Below are 20,940 nucleotides of genomic sequence, written 5' to 3' on the forward strand. Positions count from 1 at the left end.
GCTAGGAATCCTGTGGCAAGTAGAAGTCCATGTGGCGTCGGTACACCCACAATGCTGTTAGGGAGGGTGTTCCAGGATTTTGAGCCAGCCTGACTCCCCAAAGACTGTCCACCATCTGCAAGGCACAAGTCAGGAGTGTGATGGAATACTCCCCATTTGCCTGGATGGGTGCAGCTCCCACAACACGCAAGAAGCTTGACACCATCCAGGGAAAAGCAGCCCACTTGATTGGCACCCCATCCACAAACATTCACTCCCTCCAACCACCGATGCATAGTAGCAGCAGCGTGCACCATCTACAAGATGCACTGCAGGAACTCCCCAAGGCTCCTTAAACAGCACCTTCCAAAACCATGACCACTACCATCCAGAAGGACAAAGGCAGCAGATATATGGGAACACCACCACCTGGAAGTTCCCCTCCAAGTCACTCACCATCCTGACTTGGAAATATATCGCCATTCCTTCACTGTCGCTGGCTCAAAATCCTGGAACTCCCTCCCTAACAGCACTGTGGGTGTACCTACACCACATGGACTGCAGCGGTTCAAGAAGGCAGCTCATTACCACCTTCTCAAGGGCAACTAGGGATGGGCAATAATTGCTGGTCTAGCCAGCAATACTCACATTTCATGAACGAATAAAAAAAATATAATCTATGTTGACACTTCAGTGCAACATTGAGGAAGTGCTGTATTGTCAGAAGTATCATCTGTCAGGCGTGATGTTGAAGCTTAGACCTGTCTTCCCTTGCAGGTAGATGCAAATGATTTCATGACACTATTTAATGAAGAGCAGGGGAGTGTTTCTGGTGCACTGCCTAAAGCTTACGTTGTAACAAACACGAAGAAAACACCCAAAAATGTATCTCGCTACTGTTTTTAGACATTGCTGTACACAAACTGACCGTTGTGTTTGTCTACATTATAGCACTGATTACACTTCAAAATCATTTAATTGCATGTGAAATGCTTTGGGACATCCTGATGATTTGGAAGGTACATTATGGGAACATACGTACATACGGACATACGAATTTAAGAGCAGGAGTAGGCCATTCGGCGCCTCAAGCCTGCTCCACCACTAATAAGTTCATGACTGGTCTGCTTGTGGCCTCAATTCCACATTCCCACCTACCCCCGATAACCTTTAACTCCCAGTTCTTCTTTTTTTGATAAAGGGTTGACTTCACCCATGATAGCATCTCCTTCCCTGTCCAGAGCTGCCATCCCAATGGCACAGCCAAGACCCGGAGCTCAATAATTTAGATTAATATCATACTTTCCATTCAATGCCGTCTCAAAGCCCTTTACAGCCAGTGAATCATTTTTGAAATGTAGTTACTATTGTAATGTAGGTAAACTGGGCAACCAAAATACAAACAGCAACAGCAGTGAGGCAGATGACCAAATCATTTGTGTTTGAAAATGCTCAAGAATAGAGTGTTGAGATGCCTTAAGAAACTCCACATTATTAATTACCTTTTGAAGTTCAGTGGCTGCTGTTATGTGCAGCTACGTATGAGGAACTACAGCCACATACTTCCATCCTGCCCATCCAAGGCACAATGTTCTGACTATCACTGGGTCACAAATTATTCAGTGTCACATGCATGGCATGAGTGTAAATTGCTCATTTCTTATTGACTTCATTTATGCTGTCATTTTAGAAAGAGTATCAATTTTTATTTACTTTTTGTTTTTAACCTTCTGCTTTTAGCTTTCCGTGTACTGGATACAGGTATTCCCACAGCTGGTAGAAGCATAAATATTAGCTGTTACCCTTGTGATTGCATGTGGACTCACTATTCTCACATTGCGATAAAGATTGCTGTTATTGCTTGGTGCTTTGGGGGTTTGCAGTGTTTTTTCAGATGTTCACAATTAAGTGTGGATCATGCAAATTTGTACTCCCGACGCAAAGATCCACATGATTGAAATGAATATTGGGAACTGTTGTGGCCAATAGTTCCTGACTAGTTTGTTAACCCTAGTGAATGAAAAATCATGCAGGGACAGTAAAGCGCTGCAGTGGAGCTGCGAAAATGTCAAGTTGACCCTGTGTAGTAAACTTGCATATTGTTCAGTTGCATGTGTTGTTGACCAATTCTGGTGTGAATAGCTGAAGGAATTGGGTACTTTCAAGTGGAATGAAATTATTGTCAGTGATGTACACGCCGAATACATTGCTGCAACTGTACAGGATTCCATGGTGCAACTTTGAACACATTTGTTACACCCAATTAAAGAACATTAATAAAACTCATCGAAGAATTTTCAATGAATGCGGAAGCACATTTGTTGCAAGCCTCACTGAAATCGATGGTGTATGCAATGGTAAAGGTGGAATTTGTTTCGGAGTGTGGGAGAAAAGTTGTACTGCATGATTTTTAATTCATGTAGGGGCAAAGGCCGAGAATGCATTATGTGACTTTGACATGACTTTGCGTGAAGCTGATTGACTTATATCTTACACGTAAAACCATTTATCCATTTTGCTTTTCAGCATTGGGGGTAGATCAATAACATGAACTCAATTCCACCAGAAGACAATAATTTTGCTTTTTTTTTATCTTAACACTTTTCTTCGAAGTAAAGCATAAGAACATCTGCACACAGTGAAAGTTGAAGCTTGTTTTAAGCCTGATTTATTTTCGTGCTGCTGTCTTCACTTTTTGTTCATTCAATGAGGTGTAACACACGTCTGTTGCCCTGTTGAATAATTCTGAAAAACAGGTGCCGCTAAATAGGAACGTTGTCAAATTTCTAAAATATCAGCTCCGTTCAAAAGATTCACTTCAATTTCCCAAATGCTCCGTAGAACACAGTAATTCCTCAAGATTATGCAGGGAAGTGGAAAAATACAATGGTGGCAACATTTTCTCAACAGAGATGGGTTCAGATATTAAGAAGTAAAGATTTTGGCAAGTTGTAAAGTAGGCAGACATTTTCCTTTCCCTAAAAGTAACAGAGAAAAGGAGCAATCATCAGAAATTTGTTTGGAGGATTATACGAACATACGAATTAGGAGCAGGAGTTGGCCACTTGGCCCCTAAAGCATGCTCCATCATTCAAGAAGATCATGGCTGACCTGAATGTAACCTCAATCCCACATTCCTGCCTACGCCTGATAACCTTTCGCCCCCTTGTCAATCAAGAACCTATCTAGCTTTGCCTTGAAAATATTCAAAGACTTTGGGCGGAATTGTCCCAGATTTGCACTGTGTGGTCGCGGGCGGGATAAAGGACGTTTTACCCGCCAGCCGCAATGGTGGCTTATCATGCCGTATCGTCCCAAGCCCGCCTCATTAATTATGCATTCCTGGGAAACAGGCTGCGTCGCTGGCTGTCAGCCTCTCATTCACCCGCCACGCCATCACACCGGGCTCCATTTTTAAACTGCAGCCCCAGGCACACCTCTCAGTGCTTCCAGCCCAGGACTGCTGCAAAGAAGACATGGCCCCGAAAGGCAAGAAGACTGCAGCCTCCTGATTCAGTTACGCATCCCTGGAATGCCTTTTGGATGCCGTGGAGGCCCTCTGTGATGTCCTCTACCCCCTGCTCTGGCTGCAGGAGCGGCAGCAACATCACCGATATGGCTTGGGACGTGGTGGCAGCGGTGGTCAGCGCCAACACCCTGCAAAAGAGGACAGCCACCCAGTGCCGAAAGAGGATGAATGACCTCCTCGGTTCTACCAGGATAAGTCACTCTTCTCATCGATCTCCACTCACATACTCACAACCCATCACACTTGCACAGGGATCTCACTCACTCCAGTTCAAGTGGCATCACGATTCACTCTCTCACATACATCTTCATTGCCCTCATCCTGTTCCTGGGACCACTTACTACCCATACATGCCAGGCAAACTTATCACCTGGCCTGGCAGGTGTTCTGCATACACTCTACCTGTATTTATGTAGGACAAGCTGGCACACAACAAGAGAGAGAGGTCACAGGCAGGTGGAGGAATGCCTGACATCAAGGCCCTCACAGACTTTGAAAATAGAGTCATATAGCCGGCGAGGATATGGACCAGTCCTGTGCTGACAGTGAGGTCGACAGTGCTCAACCAAGTGAGGATCCAGCAGTGCAATATTCATCAGACAACCATGCTGTGAGTGATGTGTCCTTTTTCACAGGACACTGCCATGAACTAATTATCTCCCCTTGCTTCCGCAGGCACATCTGGGAAACTCCTGAAGGAGTCCACGACCCAGGTCCTCAACTCAAACCCCGAAGACAACTCAGAAGAGGAATCTGCTGAAGCAGTAATTGAAGATTCATCACAGCGCTCACCCACACCCTCTACCAGCGCAGAGGCACACACTTCTGTGGGACCTAGCTTTAGAGTATCTGCGGGATCACAATCTGGTGAGCACATCGCACTGTCTGATCCACTGCAGGCGGCGGCACGAGCTTCCCAGGTCCCCGGCACTCGGAGGACTGCTGGAGGCTAGAAATCTACTGAGTCCGAGCAAGATGATGAGCCCCTGGACTCGGTCTTGTCAAAGTTGCTGGAGCTGCAAACGCAAGCTCGGGAACATCAGGAAGGGATGTTCACTGCACACCTCGGATTGCAAGGCTCGATGGAGGAATCTGTCCGTCTTCACTCTGAGGTGATAGCTCCGGCTTGCCAACGCACCGAGGTCAACACTGGCAGGATGGCGGCTGCCATGGAGACCTGGATCCAGGACATCGCTCCTGCACTGCTGCGCGGGCTGGACTCCATCGCTGATGCCATAGCTGGCCTCCAGCAGTGTGTACGTGAGGGGGGTGTTGAACGGCTCGATCTCACCCCAGCTGCCTGTTCTCCTCAAGGAGTCAACCTGGGGCCCTTGGGCGCCCATAAGGAGGAGGATCAGCAGGTGCAAACACCAGAACCATCCACCCAGGTGACTCCAGGAGTGTCCAACCCATCTGAATCTCCTCTTCCTGTGACCCCAGCAGCTCCAGCTCCACAGGCCGAGGAGGATGCCACTGCTACACAGCAGGGCCCCAAAAGCAGGCCAGGGCCCTCCGGGTCTTGGCCCTCCAGAGGACGCCCTCTGCAGTCAGCAGGCTGCCTGCACCTCCTCCGCTGTGGTTGTCGGGGGAGCACCAAGATGTATCGGCAGAGTTAGGAAGGTTAAGAAGATGTTAATCACTTGTACATAATGTTCAATTTGTTAATAAAATCCCAAGAATATCTCCTTGCCAATGGCTCCTTGTTCTGATGAGCAGTGTTCATATTGCTCAGATGTGAAACCTTGGTTTCTGCGCAAGATAAAGGCAGGTGTCTCAATCCAGGGCCTTGCCCCTGTGATTTGTGCATCCTTCCCAGCACACTGATGATGTGCCTTCACTGTCACTGGTCACAGCTGTCATGCCTGCACCTCAATGGGGCTTATTATTGCTGCCAGAATGTCCTGGTCCAGCAGTACAGAGTACTGTCATTCTCTCTGTGTGCTCTCACCTTTGAGGTGTGGCTGGCCCCTGTATCCCATCAGCCTCTGTGTCTGGTGACAGCGTGATCCTGAAGGGTTCAGCGCACGAGGATGCCACAGGATCAGGAGAAGTTAAAGTTTCCCTGCTGAATCTCCATGATATGACCCTGTTCACAGAGCGCAAGCGATCTGCCATCAGCCAGAGAGGAGTCAGACATTCACATAGCTATGTGAGGATCTATGGAGTGTTCCCTCTGCATGTCACGCTGCACCCGTGGGAAACTTGAGATCTGGGCAAATCCTAGCGCTCTTGCTTCCTGATCCCAGATGAAATGCACAAAGTTGTGCGCCTTTGCGAAGGTGGCGTCTGTGACCTCCTGGATGTATTTGAGCGTGGTGGCTTGCGATATCTCACGCAGATGTCCTGGCATAGAAATTGAGAGCCGCGGTCAGTGCCACGGCCACTGGCAGTGGATGCCCTCCATGCCCCCGTCGTGACAAATCCTGCAGCAGTTGGCTACTACGACGGACCAGTTCTCTAGACACGTGCAGTCTTCGATGACACTGGTTCTCGGTCATCAGCAGGAATGAAAGGCGGAGTCTATAGACCCTGGGTCTAGTTAGGCGCCGACCAAAGACAGCTTGCTGTGCTCTTCAGTGGCGTATGTGGGAGCCCCAGCCCTCCCTTCTCCATGAGGGTGCTGCTGCTCCCTCTGCACAGCCAGGCTCCTCTGTCACTCTCTTCTCCTTCGTCTCCACTCCCTGTATGCCATGAGGCATGCAGTTAGGTCACCAGGCTCCATGTCCCTGATGTACTCCTCATGCAGGATGAAAGAGACAGACATGTGGGTTAGCTTGCGTGTACTAAGAACATGTCTTGGTTAAGTTTAAAGGCCCCTTAATGCCTCCTGGAGAGTGCTGGCCACCACTTGGATGGCCAGAGTTTAGTGCACTGCATGGCTGCCCAAGACCCCACCCAACTCCACCCCACTCCACCTGACCGATTGGCGGCAGCTTTGCCCATTGGACTGCATGCTGTGCTCTCAGCTCAGGTGCAGGCATTCTCCTAATCCACACTGCAAGGCTGCACTGTTAGCTTGAACCATGGGGGAGACTGGTCCAAACTGGAATGATGACATTGCAAGGGGCTGTGAGCACCTCCACCAGTGACTGCTCCATGGCCAACTTTAGCAAGGAGATTGTACAACGTGCCCAGTCATCCAACTGTTCTGCAGTCCATTAAAATGCTCATTAGGTTACAGTCTGTGCCCGAGAGGTGAAAAACTCTGCAGCATTTGGTGGCTCTTTCAGGCCTCTGCATTGCTTGAGTGGGCAGGTAAGCTAGAGACCCGACTTCAAGTCTGTCAGTGTGGCTGCACCTGAACTGTCTCAGCTCCCCACAACTCACCTCAACCGCAGTGCAGCCCTTGCCCCGGCACCACACTGTCAGCCAGCCAGGAAAATGTGATTTGCCTGTGCCCTCGCCTGAATGCCCAACACCTCAACCTTGAGGTCTAACAGGCAATCCAAGCGAGCACTGTGCAGCATTACTGTGCAATCACCCCTGAGTTCCCCTCGAAGTGCAGCTCGCCAGCTGCACGCCTTATAAATGCTGTTGCCGACGCACTCGGATAATCCAGCATGGGGGGGATGATTCAGGCTAGCTGGGCTTACAATGATATGCAGATATATTACAATGAAGTTCCTGACGCGTGGTGGCGAGAAACCTCGACTGCCATTGATGAGAGGAGCGGATGATTGCAAACTGCTTTCATAACTTCATAACACTGATTTTTGGCCTTCCCGCCATATTGTCTGCTCAGGCCCGCCATGATGCCCAACACCAGCGGGCACAGAAAGTTCCACTCTCTGCTTGCACCGCCTTTTGAAGAAGAGAGTTCCAAAGCCTCATGACCTTCTGAGGGAAAAAATTTCTGCTCATCTCTGTCTTAAATGAGTGACCCCTTATTTTAAAACAGTTACCTCTAGTTCTAAATTCTCCCACGAGTGGAAACATCCTCTCCACATCCACCCTGTCAAGACCCCTCAGGATCTTAAAGGTTTCAATCAAGTCAACTCTTATTCTTCTAAACTCCAGTGGATACAAGCCTAACCTGTCAAACTTTTCCTCATAAGACAACCCGCCCATTCCTTGTATTAGTCTAGTAAACCTCCTCTGCAGTGCTTTTAAAGCATTTACATCTTTCCTTAAATAAGGAGACCAGTACTGTACACAATACTCCAGGTGTGGTCTCACCAGTGCCCTGTACAACTGAAGCATAACCTCCCTACTTATGTAATCAATTCCCCACACAATAAATGATAACATTCTATTAGCTTTCCTAATCACTTGCTATACCTGCATACTAACCTTTTGTGATTCATGCACCAGGAACCCCAGATCCCTCTGAATCTCAGAGCTTTGTAATCTCTCACCATTTAAACAATAAGCTTTTTCTTCCTTCCAAAATGGACAATTTCACATTTTCCCCTACTATACTCCATTTACTGGCTCTTCGCCCACTCACTTACCCAATCTATGTCCCTTTGTTGCCTCCTTATGTGTCCTCTTCACAATTTACTTTCCTGCCTATCTTTGTGTCATCAGCAAATTTAGCGACCATTCCTTCAGTTCCTTCATCCAAGTCATTTATATAAATAGTAAAAATTTGAGGCCCCAGCACTGATCCCTGTGGCACACCACATCCTGCCAACCAGAAAAAGACCCATTTATGCCAACTCCTTGCTTCCTGTTCAAAATTCTATCCATGCCTATGCCCCTACACCATGAGCTTTTATTTTCCGCAATAACTTTTCATGTGGCACTTCATCAAATGCCTTCTGGAAATCTAATTAGAATGCATCCGCTGGTTTCCCTTTATCCACAGTACATGTGACTCCATCAAAGAGCTCCAGTTAACTGATTAAACATAATTTCCCTTTCACAAAACCATGTTGACTCTGCCTGATTACCTTGAATTTTTCTAAGTGTCCTGCTATAACATCTTTAATAATAGTGCCTACCATTCTCTCTTGGACAGATGTTAGGCTAACTGACCTGTAGTTTCCTGCTTTCTGTTTCCCTTCCTTTTTGAATAAAGGAGTTACATTTGCTATTTTTCAATCTAATGGAACCTTCCCCGAATCTAGGGAATTTTGGAAAATTAAAACCAATGCATCAACTATCTCACTAGCCACTTTTTTCAAGACCTTAGAGTGAAGTCCAGCCAGACCTGGGGATTTGTCAGCTGCAGCCCCAACAATTTGCTCAATACCACTTCCCTGGTGATTGTAATTTTCCTGAGTTCCTCCCTCCCTTCCATCTGCTAATTTACAGCTATTAGTGGGATGTTACTTGTGTCTTCTATAGTGAAGACCGAAGCAAAATACCTGTTTAACTCATCCGCCATCTACTTTCCATTATCAATTCCCCAGATGCAGTTTCTATAGGACCAACGCTCACTTTGTTGACTCTTTTCTGTTTTAAATATCTGTAGAAACCCTTACTATCTGTCTTTATATTGCTAGCTAGCTTTATCTCATACTCTAATTTTTCACTCCTTATTAATCTTATTGTCAATCTTTACTGTTCTTTATATTCTTTCCAACCTTCTGACCTGCCGCCTGACTTTGTGCAATTATACGCTTTTTCTTTAATTTTGATACTCTCTTTAATTTTTTTAGCTAACCACGGATAGTGGGCCCTCCCCTTGGAATTTTTCTTTCTCATTCTGTGTATTCTGAAATATCCTTTTAAATGTCTGCCACTAAACATCTATTGACCTATCCCGTAATCTAATTTACCAGTTCACTTTAGCTGGCTCCCCCTTTCACGCCCTCATAATTACTAGTCTTGGACTGTGATAATCTGATGTGTAATATACCTTTAAAAAGAATGTTATGATGAAAGATCACATGATCTTAGTACCCAATAGCAGAGTAGCGCAGGCTACCTTAGTAGTCAAGTAGTCAATGGTCAGTAGGAGTAGTTTAGCGTTAGAGTATGCAATATAGAGACAGGGTTTGAGTTGTGAGCACACAAGTGTAGCTGTTGAGTCCCTTTGTAAATAAATAGAATGTGTTCAAAGGACCTGTCTGCTGATCTACCCTGTCTATGGTACCAGCTCGGTCATCCGAAAACAAGCGTGCAACCCGGATCCATTAGTCCAACCAAACTAGTGACCAGGATCCAACATGGATGCACTTGTTTCTTCCTCAAGATGAATGTAAAATTCAATCATATTATGACCGCTGCTTCCTAGGGATGCCTTCACTATGAGGTTATCGATTAATCCTATCTCGTTGCTCGATACCAGGTCTAGTATAGCCTGCTCTCTGGTTGGCTCTAGAACGTGCTGTTCTAAGAAACTATCCCAAAAATATTCAATGAGCTCCTCATCTACATTACCTTTGGCAATCAGATTTTTCCAGTCTATATGTAGATTAAAATCCCCCATGATTATTGTTGTACCTTTCGGACAGGCTCTTCTTTTATACTCTATCATGTAGTTACAATTAGGGGGCCTGTCCACCACTCCCACAAGTGATTTCTTGTCTTTATCTTTTTTCATCTCAACCCAAACCACTTCTACATCCTGGTTTCCTGAATTTAGGTAACCCCTCTCTAATGTGCTAATTCCATCATTAATTAACAGAGCCACCCCTCAACCTATTCCTAACTTCCTCTCCTTCCTAAGTATCACCTCCCCTTCAATACTTAGGCCCCAATCTATGTCATCCTATAGCCATGCCTCTGTAATGGGTATCAAACCATACTTAACTATTTCTATTTGTGCTATCAGTTCATCTGTTTTGTTTCAAATGCTATATGCATTTAGATACAGAGCCTTTAGTCTTGTCCTTTTATTATTTTTGTAGTATCTTTCCTTTTCTGCTGATTTACTCTTTAATTTGTACTCTCTGCCCCTTCCTGTCACAATCTGCTTATCATTTCCTATATTAGTGCCTTACTCCCTTGCCTTGTCCCTATCCTTTAGGTTACCATATCTTCCCAAATTTTATCCCTTGCCCCCACTATTCAGTTTAAAACCCACTCTACTTCCCTAGTTATTGCAGCTCGCGAGCTCACCAGCCCCAGCACGGTTCAGGTGTAGATCGTCCCAACGTTATAGATCCTACCTTTCCCCGATTCTGATGCCAGTGCCCCATGAATCGGAACCCACTTCTCCTGCACCCGTCTTTGAGCCACGCATTCATTGCACGTGGCTCCGGTAATAATCCAGAAATTATTACCTTTGAGATACTGCTTCTTAATTTGGTGCCTAGCTCCTCATACTGACTATGTAGAACCTCCTTCCGCCTCCTACCTATGTCGTTGGTACCTACATGGACCACGACCACTGGATCCTCCCCCTCCCACTGCAAGTTCCTCTCCAACCCTGAGCAAATGCCCTGAAGCCTGGCACCAGGCAGGCAACATAGCCTTCTGGACTTTCGTTCCTTGCTACAGAAAACAGTGTCAATCCCCCTCACTATACTGTCCCCTACTACTAATACGTTCCTTTTTGTTCCCCCAACTTATCCCGATAGTTCCTTTGTTCTTCAGGTAACTTTATATCTATTAGAATTTCGCTAAATGTTTTCCACGCCATGTTTTTAAAGGGGAAAGATTGCATATTATAGAAGGGAATAATATGGAAAATTCTGCTATGAGACTAAACTATAGGCTTGTTACAACGAAAAACAAGCGTCTCTGCATGTTTCCCAGGAAAAGCAGTTGCGGTATAGACGATTAACTGCAGTAAAAATGAACTGACTGGTTCACGGTTTGGTGACTTAGGTGCAGACTGAGAGATGATCAGCACTCTACAGATCCCAGCAAGTCTTGTACTAACAGAGCAAGAGGGGGATCCTGACTGGAGGCAGCAGACCTGGATAGAGACATGAGGATTGATGAATAGAGTTTTACTTGGTTACACTTGGAGGTCAGATAGAATTTTCCTTCCAGATATTAAATGGGTAGGGTGAAGTCCATTATAGAGTCAATGGCCTGTCTTAATGGCATTTTCCCAATCCGTACTTTGTTTTTGTCCTTGTATGTGGTTTTTGAAAATTGTGAAGAAGCATTATTGTTATTCAAGTTAATGTATATAAAAGGGCAATTATGTACAATTACCAGCCTCATAAATAATGCAGGTTGTATAGTTAAGGAACCATACATATTTATATGAAGGGCATGATGCAATGCCTAGCAAAATATCTCAGTGATTAAACACTGTGGTGTGGTGGTGTTTGTTGCTGGGAGTGCCTAATTACAGCCAGGCTGCCTGACAAGTCTCTTAGAGAAAGAAAATCAGAACTGTCAAAATTCTGCTGGAGACTGGTTCCTCAGGGTTGAGGCCTTGCATCAAGTCAACTCCCCACCTGCTCAGTCAGATTGGTACATGGCTTGCAAGGACTTAAAGGAGAGTGAGAAACAATAGAGGGTGATGAACAAGAGGCTTGCAGGCACTTATTAATGTAAACATTTACCAGGGTTGAAGTAACGACAGACGACAATGGAAGTATTCAGCAGGATCAGGCAGCAACTGCCGAGAACAGAATTGTGTTTCAAAATGAAAGGTCACTGACCTGAAATGTTGGTCTGAATTTACCCAGCCATCTGGGGACAGGAGTTGGAAGTGGAGGAGACCAGGAAAGTAGCAGGGAGCAATATATACGGTATATATATATGGTATAGCTCCCTAATGCATTCCTACCGCTGGGGAGGTTTCCCAAAGGGTGGGAAGGAATGTGGACCAGCTGCTCACACCAGAGAGCAGGGCAGTCAATTTACATTTTGCTGATGATGGAGCAGCCAGCAACCACCCCCCTATAGCGTGTGGAGGTCAGCAGCTTAACGGAGAAGGCCTCCCTGCAGCAGTCCAGGGACCCACTTGAGCCAGAGGCACCAGTCTCCAAAGAGGGAACCATGGGCATCAGCGGAAGCACCTCCAGCCCCAACAAGACCATATTGAAGGATTTTTTCACCAGTCCGAGGGGAATCAACTAGAGAGCAGGTTATATTAGACTTGGTATTGTGTAGTGTGACAGGATTAATTAACGACCTCAGGGTAAAGGCACCTCAGGGTAGCAGCGACCACAATATGATTGAATTTTACACCCAGTATGAAAGGGAGAAGAGTGGGTCTGAGACTAGTATTTTAAACTTAAGTAAGGACAACTATGCGGGCATGAAAGCTGAGCTAGCTGAAGTGAACTGGGATACTAGGTTAGGGTATAGATCAATAGAGAAACAGTGGCAGACATTTAAGGAGAATATTTCAGAATACTCAGAATAAGTATATCCCTACTATAAATAAAAATTCTAAAGGGAGGACCCTCCATCCATGGTTAACTAAAGTCAGAGAAAGCATCAAACTTAAGGAAAAAGCATGTAATTGTGCAAAGTTGAGTGACAGTCAGATGATTTGTCAGAATATAAAGAACGCCAGGGAATGACTGAAAGGTTAATCAGGAGAAAGAAATTAGAGTATGAGAGGAAGCTAGCTACAAAAGTCAAAACAGATGGCAAGAATTTCTACAGGTACTTAAACAGGTAATTTGAGTGTTTGTCCTCTAGAGACTGAAAATGGGAAGTTAATAATAGATAATAAGGAAATGGCAGATGAAATGAACAAATATTTTGCTTCTGTCTTCACAATAGAGGATATAAAAAACATTCCAGTAAAAACTGTAGATCACGAGGTGGAGGAACAACCACTAGGGAAGCAGTACTGAGCAAACTGATGGAGCTGCGGGCGGACAAGTCTCTGTGTCCTGATGGACTTCATCTTAGGGTCTTAAAAGAGGTGGTTAATAAGGTAGTAGGTGGGTTGGTGTTAATTTTCTAAAATTCCCTAGATTCTAGAAAGGTTCTATCAGACTGGGAAGTTGCAAATATAATCCCTCTAGTCAAGAAGGGAGGGAGGCAGAAAACAGGGAACTATAGGTCAGTTAGCTTGGTATCTGCCATGGGGAAGGTGTTAGAGTCGATCGTTAAAAAGGTTACAGCTGGGCACTTAGAAAAACACAAGGTAATTGGAAAGAGTCAGCATGGTTTCGTGAAAGGGAAATCATGTTTAACCAATTTATTAGAGTTCTTTTGAAGGTGTAACATGTGCTGTGGATAAAGGGGAGCTTGTAGAGGTACTGTACTTGGATTTCCAGAAGGCATTTGATAAGGTGCCACATCAAAGGTTATTGCATAAATAAAAGCTCAAGGTGTAGGGGGTAACATGTTAGCCTGGATAGAGGATTGGCTAGCTGGAGGAAAAAGGAGAGTATGCATCAATAGGTCTTTGTCTGATTGGCAGGATGTCACTAGTAGAATCCCGCAGAGGCCTATGCTGGGGCCACAACCTTTTACAATTTACATCAATAACTTAGATGAGGAGAGCGAGGCATGTTACCCAAATTTGCAGATGACACAAAGATAGGTAGGGAAGTATGTTGTAAAGAAGACAAGGAGTTTGCAGACGTTATAGATAAGTTCAATGAGTGGGCAAAAATCTGGCAGATGAAATATAATGTGGGAAAATGTGAAGTCGTTCACTTTGGCAGGAAGAATAAAAAAGCAGAGTATTACTTAAACAAAGAATGACTGCAGAATTCTGAAGTTCAGATGGATCTAGGTGTTCTTGTGCATGAGTCATAAAAGGTTAGTATGCAGGTACAGTATGTAATCAAGAGTTTCAGATTTCCAGCATCCACAGTATTTTGCTTTTAATTTAGGCTAAAGGAATGTTATCCTTTATTACAAGATGAATTGAACATAAAAGTAAGGATGTCATGCTCCAGTTATACAGGGCATTGGTGAGACCTTATCTCAAATACTGTGTGCAGTTTTTGTCTCCTTATTTAGGGAAGGATGTAAGTGCATTGGTGGCGGTTCAGAGGAGGTTCACTAGATTGATAAAAGTAAAATACTGCGGATGCTGGAACTCTGTAAAAAGAACAGAAAATGCTGGAAAGACTCAGCAGGTCTGACAGCATCTGTGGAGAGAGAAAAACAAAGGTAATGTCTGTAGTCATACGGACTCGAAATGTTAACTTTGTTTTTCTCTCTCCACAGATGCTGTCAGACCTGCTGAGTCTTTCCAGCATTTTCTGTTTTTGTTACTAGATTGATATCTGGATTGAGTGGGTCGTTTTATGAGGATAGGTTGGACAGGTTGGGCTTGGAGTTTAGAAGAGTGAGGGGTGATTTGATTGAAGTGTATAAGATCCTGAAAGGTCTTGACACGATGGATGTGGAAAGGATGTTTCCTTTTGTGGGTGAATACAGAACTCGGGGATACTGTTTTAAAATTAGGGGTCGCCCTTTTAGGACAGAGATTAGGAGAATTTTTTTTCTCTGAGGGTTGTGTGACTTTGGAACTCTCTACCTCAGAAGGCGGCAGAAGCAGGATCATTGAATATTTTTAAGGCAGAAGTAGATAGATTCTTGTTCGTCAAGGGAATCAAAGGTTATCTGGGGTAGATGGGAATGTGGAATTCAAACCACAAATAGATCAGCCATGATCTTATTGAATGGTGGAGCAGGTTTGAGCGGCTGAATAACCCACTTCTGTTCCTATTTCGTACGTTTGAGGCCACCCGCTGTCCTTAATAGGCCAGTGAGCACTGAGGTAACCAATAGGAGAGACCGCCTCCTGGAAAATAGCTCCTCCAGTTGGCTCCTGACAAGTACAGGCTCGGGACCCCCCCTTTGGTCCCCATGCTGGGCTCCTGAAACCTGTGCAAAAAATCCTGCCCTTTAGCTCTCTCTCCACAGATACTGCCGGACCTGCTGAGAATTTCAAGCATTTTCTGTTTTTATTTCAGATTTTCAGCATCTGCAGTGTTTTGCTCTTGTTTACTCATGATGGAATGACTCTGGTCCAATAGATCCATTCTGTCTCTCTTGTTAGGTTCATTTTAATTATTGTGATATGTTTTTGCAGGGATCTAGCGGCTGACTTGTTGACTATGATACCTGACAGTGAGCCTCTGTTGGTCAAGCTGTGTGCGCTTTATCCAGGAAGCACTGCAGAGATGAATGATCTTCATGAGAAGGTAAAGTTTGGGAGTTGTGAGGGGGCATTGTACGATTTTTCAGAACAGTTTATGCAATAAACTGCAGCAGGAGGTTCACAGGGAACAGCATTTCCTTACGTCTGCTACAGTTGCCGGCCCAAACTTCTCCAGAGACTTTTTTTTTCTTTCCTTTCCCTCCTCGCTTTCCCCCTCCCTCAGTTCTCTTTACCTCCCTCCATCCTCTTTTTCACCCCTCGCCTCTCTTTGCCCCCTCTCAATCCTCTCTTTAACTCTCTCGTTTCTTTAACCCCTTGCCTCTTTTACACCCCCTTTGCGTCTCTTCCCTCTTCTTTTCTCTTTAACGCCTGCCTCTTCACCCACTCTCACCTCTCTTTTCCCTTTCAGTTCTCTTTACCCCTCCCCTCTCTTTACCCCCTTCTGTTTACTCTCCTCCCTTAACCCCTTCCCTTTAACCAACCCCGCCACCCTTTCCTCTCTTTGCCACCCTCTTTAATTTCCTATTTATACTAACTAGCCAGCTTGATCAGTTTGACAAGGCAACCAATACCCTGGCACCAATAATACAGTACATAGCAATGAGGCAGTAAATGCAAATAGTGGACATGAGCCTGTCCCTTTGGAGAACAGGCTATCATGTATTGTAACTGTTTCTTTGCTCTTTTTCTACCCATCCCCCTTAAGCCAATAGTTTATGAACCCCCCAACTCAAGGAGGCATCCATATGCCTATAATCTCATCCCACCCTCAGCTGACCATATTTAACCTGTATGTGGAAATGCATCCAATTTGTTCTTCCCTGACTCTTTGCAGCTGCTTTCCCGCACGCACAACGTGAAAGCAAACAGCAGTAAAGCAGTTTAGGATTGTGTTTTGCATAACTGCTATTCCAATATGGGATATTGCGTGTTGGGGTGGGGTGGCGGGGAACTGCTGCTGTGTTGAAGCAGGTTAATGTCGTTTGATTTTAATAGAATTTTATTGCTTGGGTTTTTGAGTATTTTTCGGGTACAAGACATAGAATCAGAGGCACGGTGCTGCGGATGGATGGGAATGACACTATGCTGTGCCTTTGGGAGTGTGAGATATCAGGATGTTAAATATACTATTTCCCCGCATGGTGGGTTGTCAAACTCATTGGGAGGGAGGCCAGACTTCAGGAGCGTGCCTATCACAGACAAAGTGGAAGAGAGGGGCAGACAGTCAGTCCCTTTGTTGTTTGGCACAATCAAGGGGAGTCCAGAGAAGGAGAGGGGGAGAAACAGTTTAAAAAGAAGGGCTTTCCCCTCATTTCTCAGTGGGTCAGAAATTAGTCTCGGCCAGAACACGGAGGCCTGAGGACATCTTGAAATTTTCACTTTGGTTCTTGGCTGCATCTTTAATCCTCAGGCAGTTTCTGGTTGAGGGTTGGATGGGGTCAGGGGTCAGATCGGATGAAGCACCCTTGCCCCATCTTGACCCACAAAAAGAATTAAAAGTCTTACCATCTGTTGGTGCCCTGTGGGTGTTGTGCTGACGGAGGTTGGGGTGGGGTAATGGGGCGGCAGAAGAATCCCAAACATAGTAGGTCTTTTTTAAATGTTATTATACGGAGAAAAAGGAAACTAGAGTAAAGATTTTAAGGTTGATCAGCATCTAAAAACAGAGCGGTAACTTCTCTTCATCCAGCCTAAGCTGTAGGCAGCAAAGGAGCTGTGCAAGGCATGATAAAAGCCAACTAAAAATGAATTGACCATGTGTATCGCATCCAAGTTTGCTGACAATACAAAACCAAGTGGGAAAGTAAACTGTGAGGAGGATGCAACTTGTCTTCAAAGGGGTACAGGTAGATTAACTGAGTGAGCAAGAAGGTGGCAACCTCGTGAAGAATAGGAAAGCAGAATTTTTAAAGGTGAGAACCTAGCAATTGCTGGTATTTGGATGGATTTGGGCGTCTTTGTACATGAGTCACAAAAGATTAACATGCAAGTACAACGAGCAACTAGGATGGCAAATTGTATTCCAGCCTTTATGGGAAGAGGATGGTTATATAAGATTCAGGAATTCTTGCTGCAATTATATAGGGCTTTGGTGAGACCAAAATCTGGAGTACACTGAAAAGTTTTGGCCTCCTCAGCGAAGGAAGGATATACTTACCTTGGAGCAGGTGAAACAAGTGCTCACTGGATTGAATCCTGTGATGACAGGGCTGTCCTATGAGGATAGACAGTGTCGAATGGATCTGTATTCCCTGGAGTTTAGAACGAGAGGTAACTTCATTCCCCTGGCTGGAGAGTCCAGAACTAGCGGTCATTGTTCATGATAAGGGATCAGACATTTAGAACTGAGATGAGGAGAAATTTCTTCACTTCAGGATTGTGAATTTTTGGAATTCTTTACCTTTAGATGCTCAGGTGATGAGTGTATTCAAGACAGAGATCAATAGGTTTTTGGGTACTAAGGGATATTGGATAGTCCAGGAGTTGATGTAGATGTCCACCATGATCTTATGGAGCAGAGCAGTCTCGAGAGGCTGAATGGCTAACTCCAGCATTTTTTATGCTCTTTATAATGGTGAATTATTTTATACTTAGTTTACTAATGCTGTGATTGACATGTGTAAAATTCTCCTCACAGTGTCACTTACCAACCTTGGAAGAATGTTTACAAATCGCGGAAACGTATCACAATGAAGGGGAGACATTCCAAGCAGTAAAATATTATTTATTGAGTCCTGTGCCAGAAAAAGCACTTCCAATTGGCCTTCTTTACGTTAAAGGTAATCTCACTGATTACAGTTGCCTTACTGATTGTTCTGTAATTAAAATATTTTGTGTTTTAAAATTAATGAGGGTGCAGTATTTTCTTGATTGCTGTTTTAATTCATTTTCTGGATGTGGCTTACACTGACAAGGTTACCGTAGTGTTCTGTTGTTCTGTGTTTGATTATTTGAGTCGGTTTGCTATTGATGCCCAGTGTGCTTGATTGGTTAAGCCTGGGTGTGGACTCAGAGTAAAGTAAACACACTGTAGAAAGACTTGAAAGCTAGAGCTGAAGCATGGAGTAGACTTGTTAAGGCACTGTAAATAAAACCTGGTGCACACATAGAAACCAGTGTCATCTCAGCATAGATCCAAGATATAAAATATACAACAAACCACGTTTATTGGCCATTGTAGAAGGCCTAAGAAAGTACAGGGACCTTTTCCTTGTTTATAGCTAATGGGCTTACTGGACCAGTGGCTGCCAACCAGTAGCCATGTGTAGGTGCAGGCCTGGAAGGGAGGCATATTCCCTTCCTTAAAGGACACAGCGAAAAGCAGGGGGGATCTTACCATCTGGCATCTTCTTTCACTCTGGTGTTAGCTCAGAATTCAGGTTCAGAACTTTCCCTGAAGCCAATGGAAATAAAATTGTACAAAGATGTTAAATGGATTGTTTTACACTGTGCCCTAAGTCAACCCCATCGAATTCAATAAGTTTCTGCCCTTGATTTATTTTTAGTTTCAAACATACAACATTGACTGGTAACCCAACTGGTCCATCAAGTCAACCTGTGCCACAATGGCTCGACCCTCATGGCTAAACAATCCTTCACTCCCCAGCAGCTCCCCTGACGTCCAGGTGACCTTTGAACTCCAGGGAAAGGTGAAAAAATCCAGACCTAATATGGGAAAAAAAGTACTTTGTAAAGTTCCTCCCTGACCCTCTAAAGTGATCAAACTAGGCCCTTGAGATGACGTGGACCAAGTATTATCTGTAAAGACATTTACTTTCTATTCAAAGCAGCCTATGTCCCAGCCAGGGACCAGCCCAGCTCCCTTCTATCTCCGGTTTTCTGGCTTTTTCCTCTGTGGCTTGTTTAGAACCCTGTTGTTACTGTCTAATATAACGCCTGTTGCAACATATGTTTGAAAATCATATCAATGTTTTCTCTGCCGCTTGGAAAGATGGCAGCTGACTGACTCTTGCTTCTTCCTACCTGACAGAACAGCTAAGTAGCTGTGATTGGACCTTGGACTCCGTCCATGGGATCCTGGACCTGCTCAGCTACATCCGCACTGATCGGCTGATGCTACACAAGTGTAGTGAGTAAGTTAGAATGCAAGTATTGCTGCCTATTTAAATGAAAAGCACCCTTCTTGGCTTAAAGGTCATCAGGTTTAATTTGCTCTGTAACAAGGCATTTGTTGAACCATCACAGTCGCTTGAAAGGGTAGTAAACCGACCTGCTGCATCACACACTGTCCATGTAGAAACATTATTCCACAGTGCTAGCCTGCGTACCGACATGCCATTCCACAGTGCTTTTATACATATGTTATGGGTGGGAGAGCACAAGTCTTGTGTACCAACATTGTGTGTGTCACCAAGCTCATTTAGCAGCAACCTCAGCTACCATTCCTGTATCTCAACAAGCCATGTGATGGTGCCGCTCTATGTAAACCGTACCACAGTGCTGCCAGCTCCAGTCAGTAGCAGCACTGTTATACCTAAGTCTGATGGTCATGGGTTCAAGCTCCAGTCCAGGACTTGACCACATGATCAAGGTTGTCACTTCAGCAACAACTTTTATTTATATGTAAATATAATGTAATAAAACGCTGCAAGGCACCTCACGGGAGCCTTAGCAAACAAAACTCGACACCAAGCCACATAAAGAGATATTAGGGCAGATGACCAAAAGCTTGACTGCAGAGGTAGGTTTTAAGGAGCGTCTTAAAGGAAGAAAGAGAAGAGAGGTGGAATGGAGGGAATTCCAGAGCTTAAGGCCTTGGCAGCTGATGGCACAGCCACTAATGGTGAAGTGACTAAAATTGGGGATGTTCAAGAGGTCAGAATTAGATGAGCACAGATATCTCGGAGGGCTATGGGGGCTTAACTCTGTCTCTCTCTGGTAGTGCATCCTGTGTCAAGAGGAGTATTTTTTAGCATGGGGAGGCTGTTGAACTGCAGCTACCACACAGTTCTGGCTGACCTGAAGATTCTCCGCCTGCCGTAGGCAAATTGGAAGGATTTGCAGGTTGATAATTAACCTGCCTGACCACATTTTGAACACACCTTCTGTGGCCATCAGGTCCCATTGTGGGACTCAAACCTGGAGCTTCTGGCTCAGAGACAGGGAGGCTACCCACTGCACCACAAGACCTCCCTCATGATGTTAATTATACATCAATTGGATGTTTAATTGTGTTCAGGTATTGGATATTAACTCAGGACTCACTTGTGCTCACGTATATAGGAGCAGGCTTAAGGAAGGGTTGTTGGTTAAAGGTCCACGATATGTGATGGCTGTCTCTGTCAAGATAAGTTACATAAGTGTATAAAGACCAGGTGTCAGGGGTCTACCCTTAACCTCACAGTTTTTCGAGATCAGACATGGGACTGGAGGATATTGCAGAGACAGGGAGAGGCAAAACCATGGAGGGATTTGAAAACAAGGATTTTAAAATTGAGTTCTTATTCAACTGGTAGCCAATGCAGGCCAATAAACATGG

General features: G+C 44.8%; 1 protein-coding gene across 6 annotated transcripts in view; it reads left to right on the top strand.

The window, feature by feature from the left end:
• The window catches only part of wdr17 (WD repeat domain 17), a 114,847-nt gene that overhangs the window by 68,444 nt on the left and 25,463 nt on the right, over positions 1-20,940 (top strand). For 3 of the 6 annotated variants that reach the window (XM_078561664.1, XM_078561682.1, XM_078561699.1), the window contains 3 exons: positions 15,372-15,483; positions 18,079-18,220; positions 19,432-19,534. In XM_078561664.1, coding sequence (XP_078417790.1) covers positions 15,372-15,483; positions 18,079-18,220; positions 19,432-19,534 — 357 coding nt within the window. Of the gene's footprint in view, positions 1-1,719; positions 1,741-5,673; positions 5,688-14,050; positions 14,061-15,371; positions 15,484-18,078; positions 18,221-19,431; positions 19,535-20,940 lie in introns of all 6 variants that reach the window. The other 3 variants (XM_078561674.1, XM_078561706.1, XM_078561690.1) reach the window with 2 other exon arrangements.

The sequence above is a fragment of the Cetorhinus maximus genome, chromosome 2 (assembly GCF_964194155.1).
Source record: "Cetorhinus maximus chromosome 2, sCetMax3.hap1.1, whole genome shotgun sequence".
Lineage (NCBI taxonomy): Eukaryota > Metazoa > Chordata > Chondrichthyes > Lamniformes > Cetorhinidae > Cetorhinus > Cetorhinus maximus.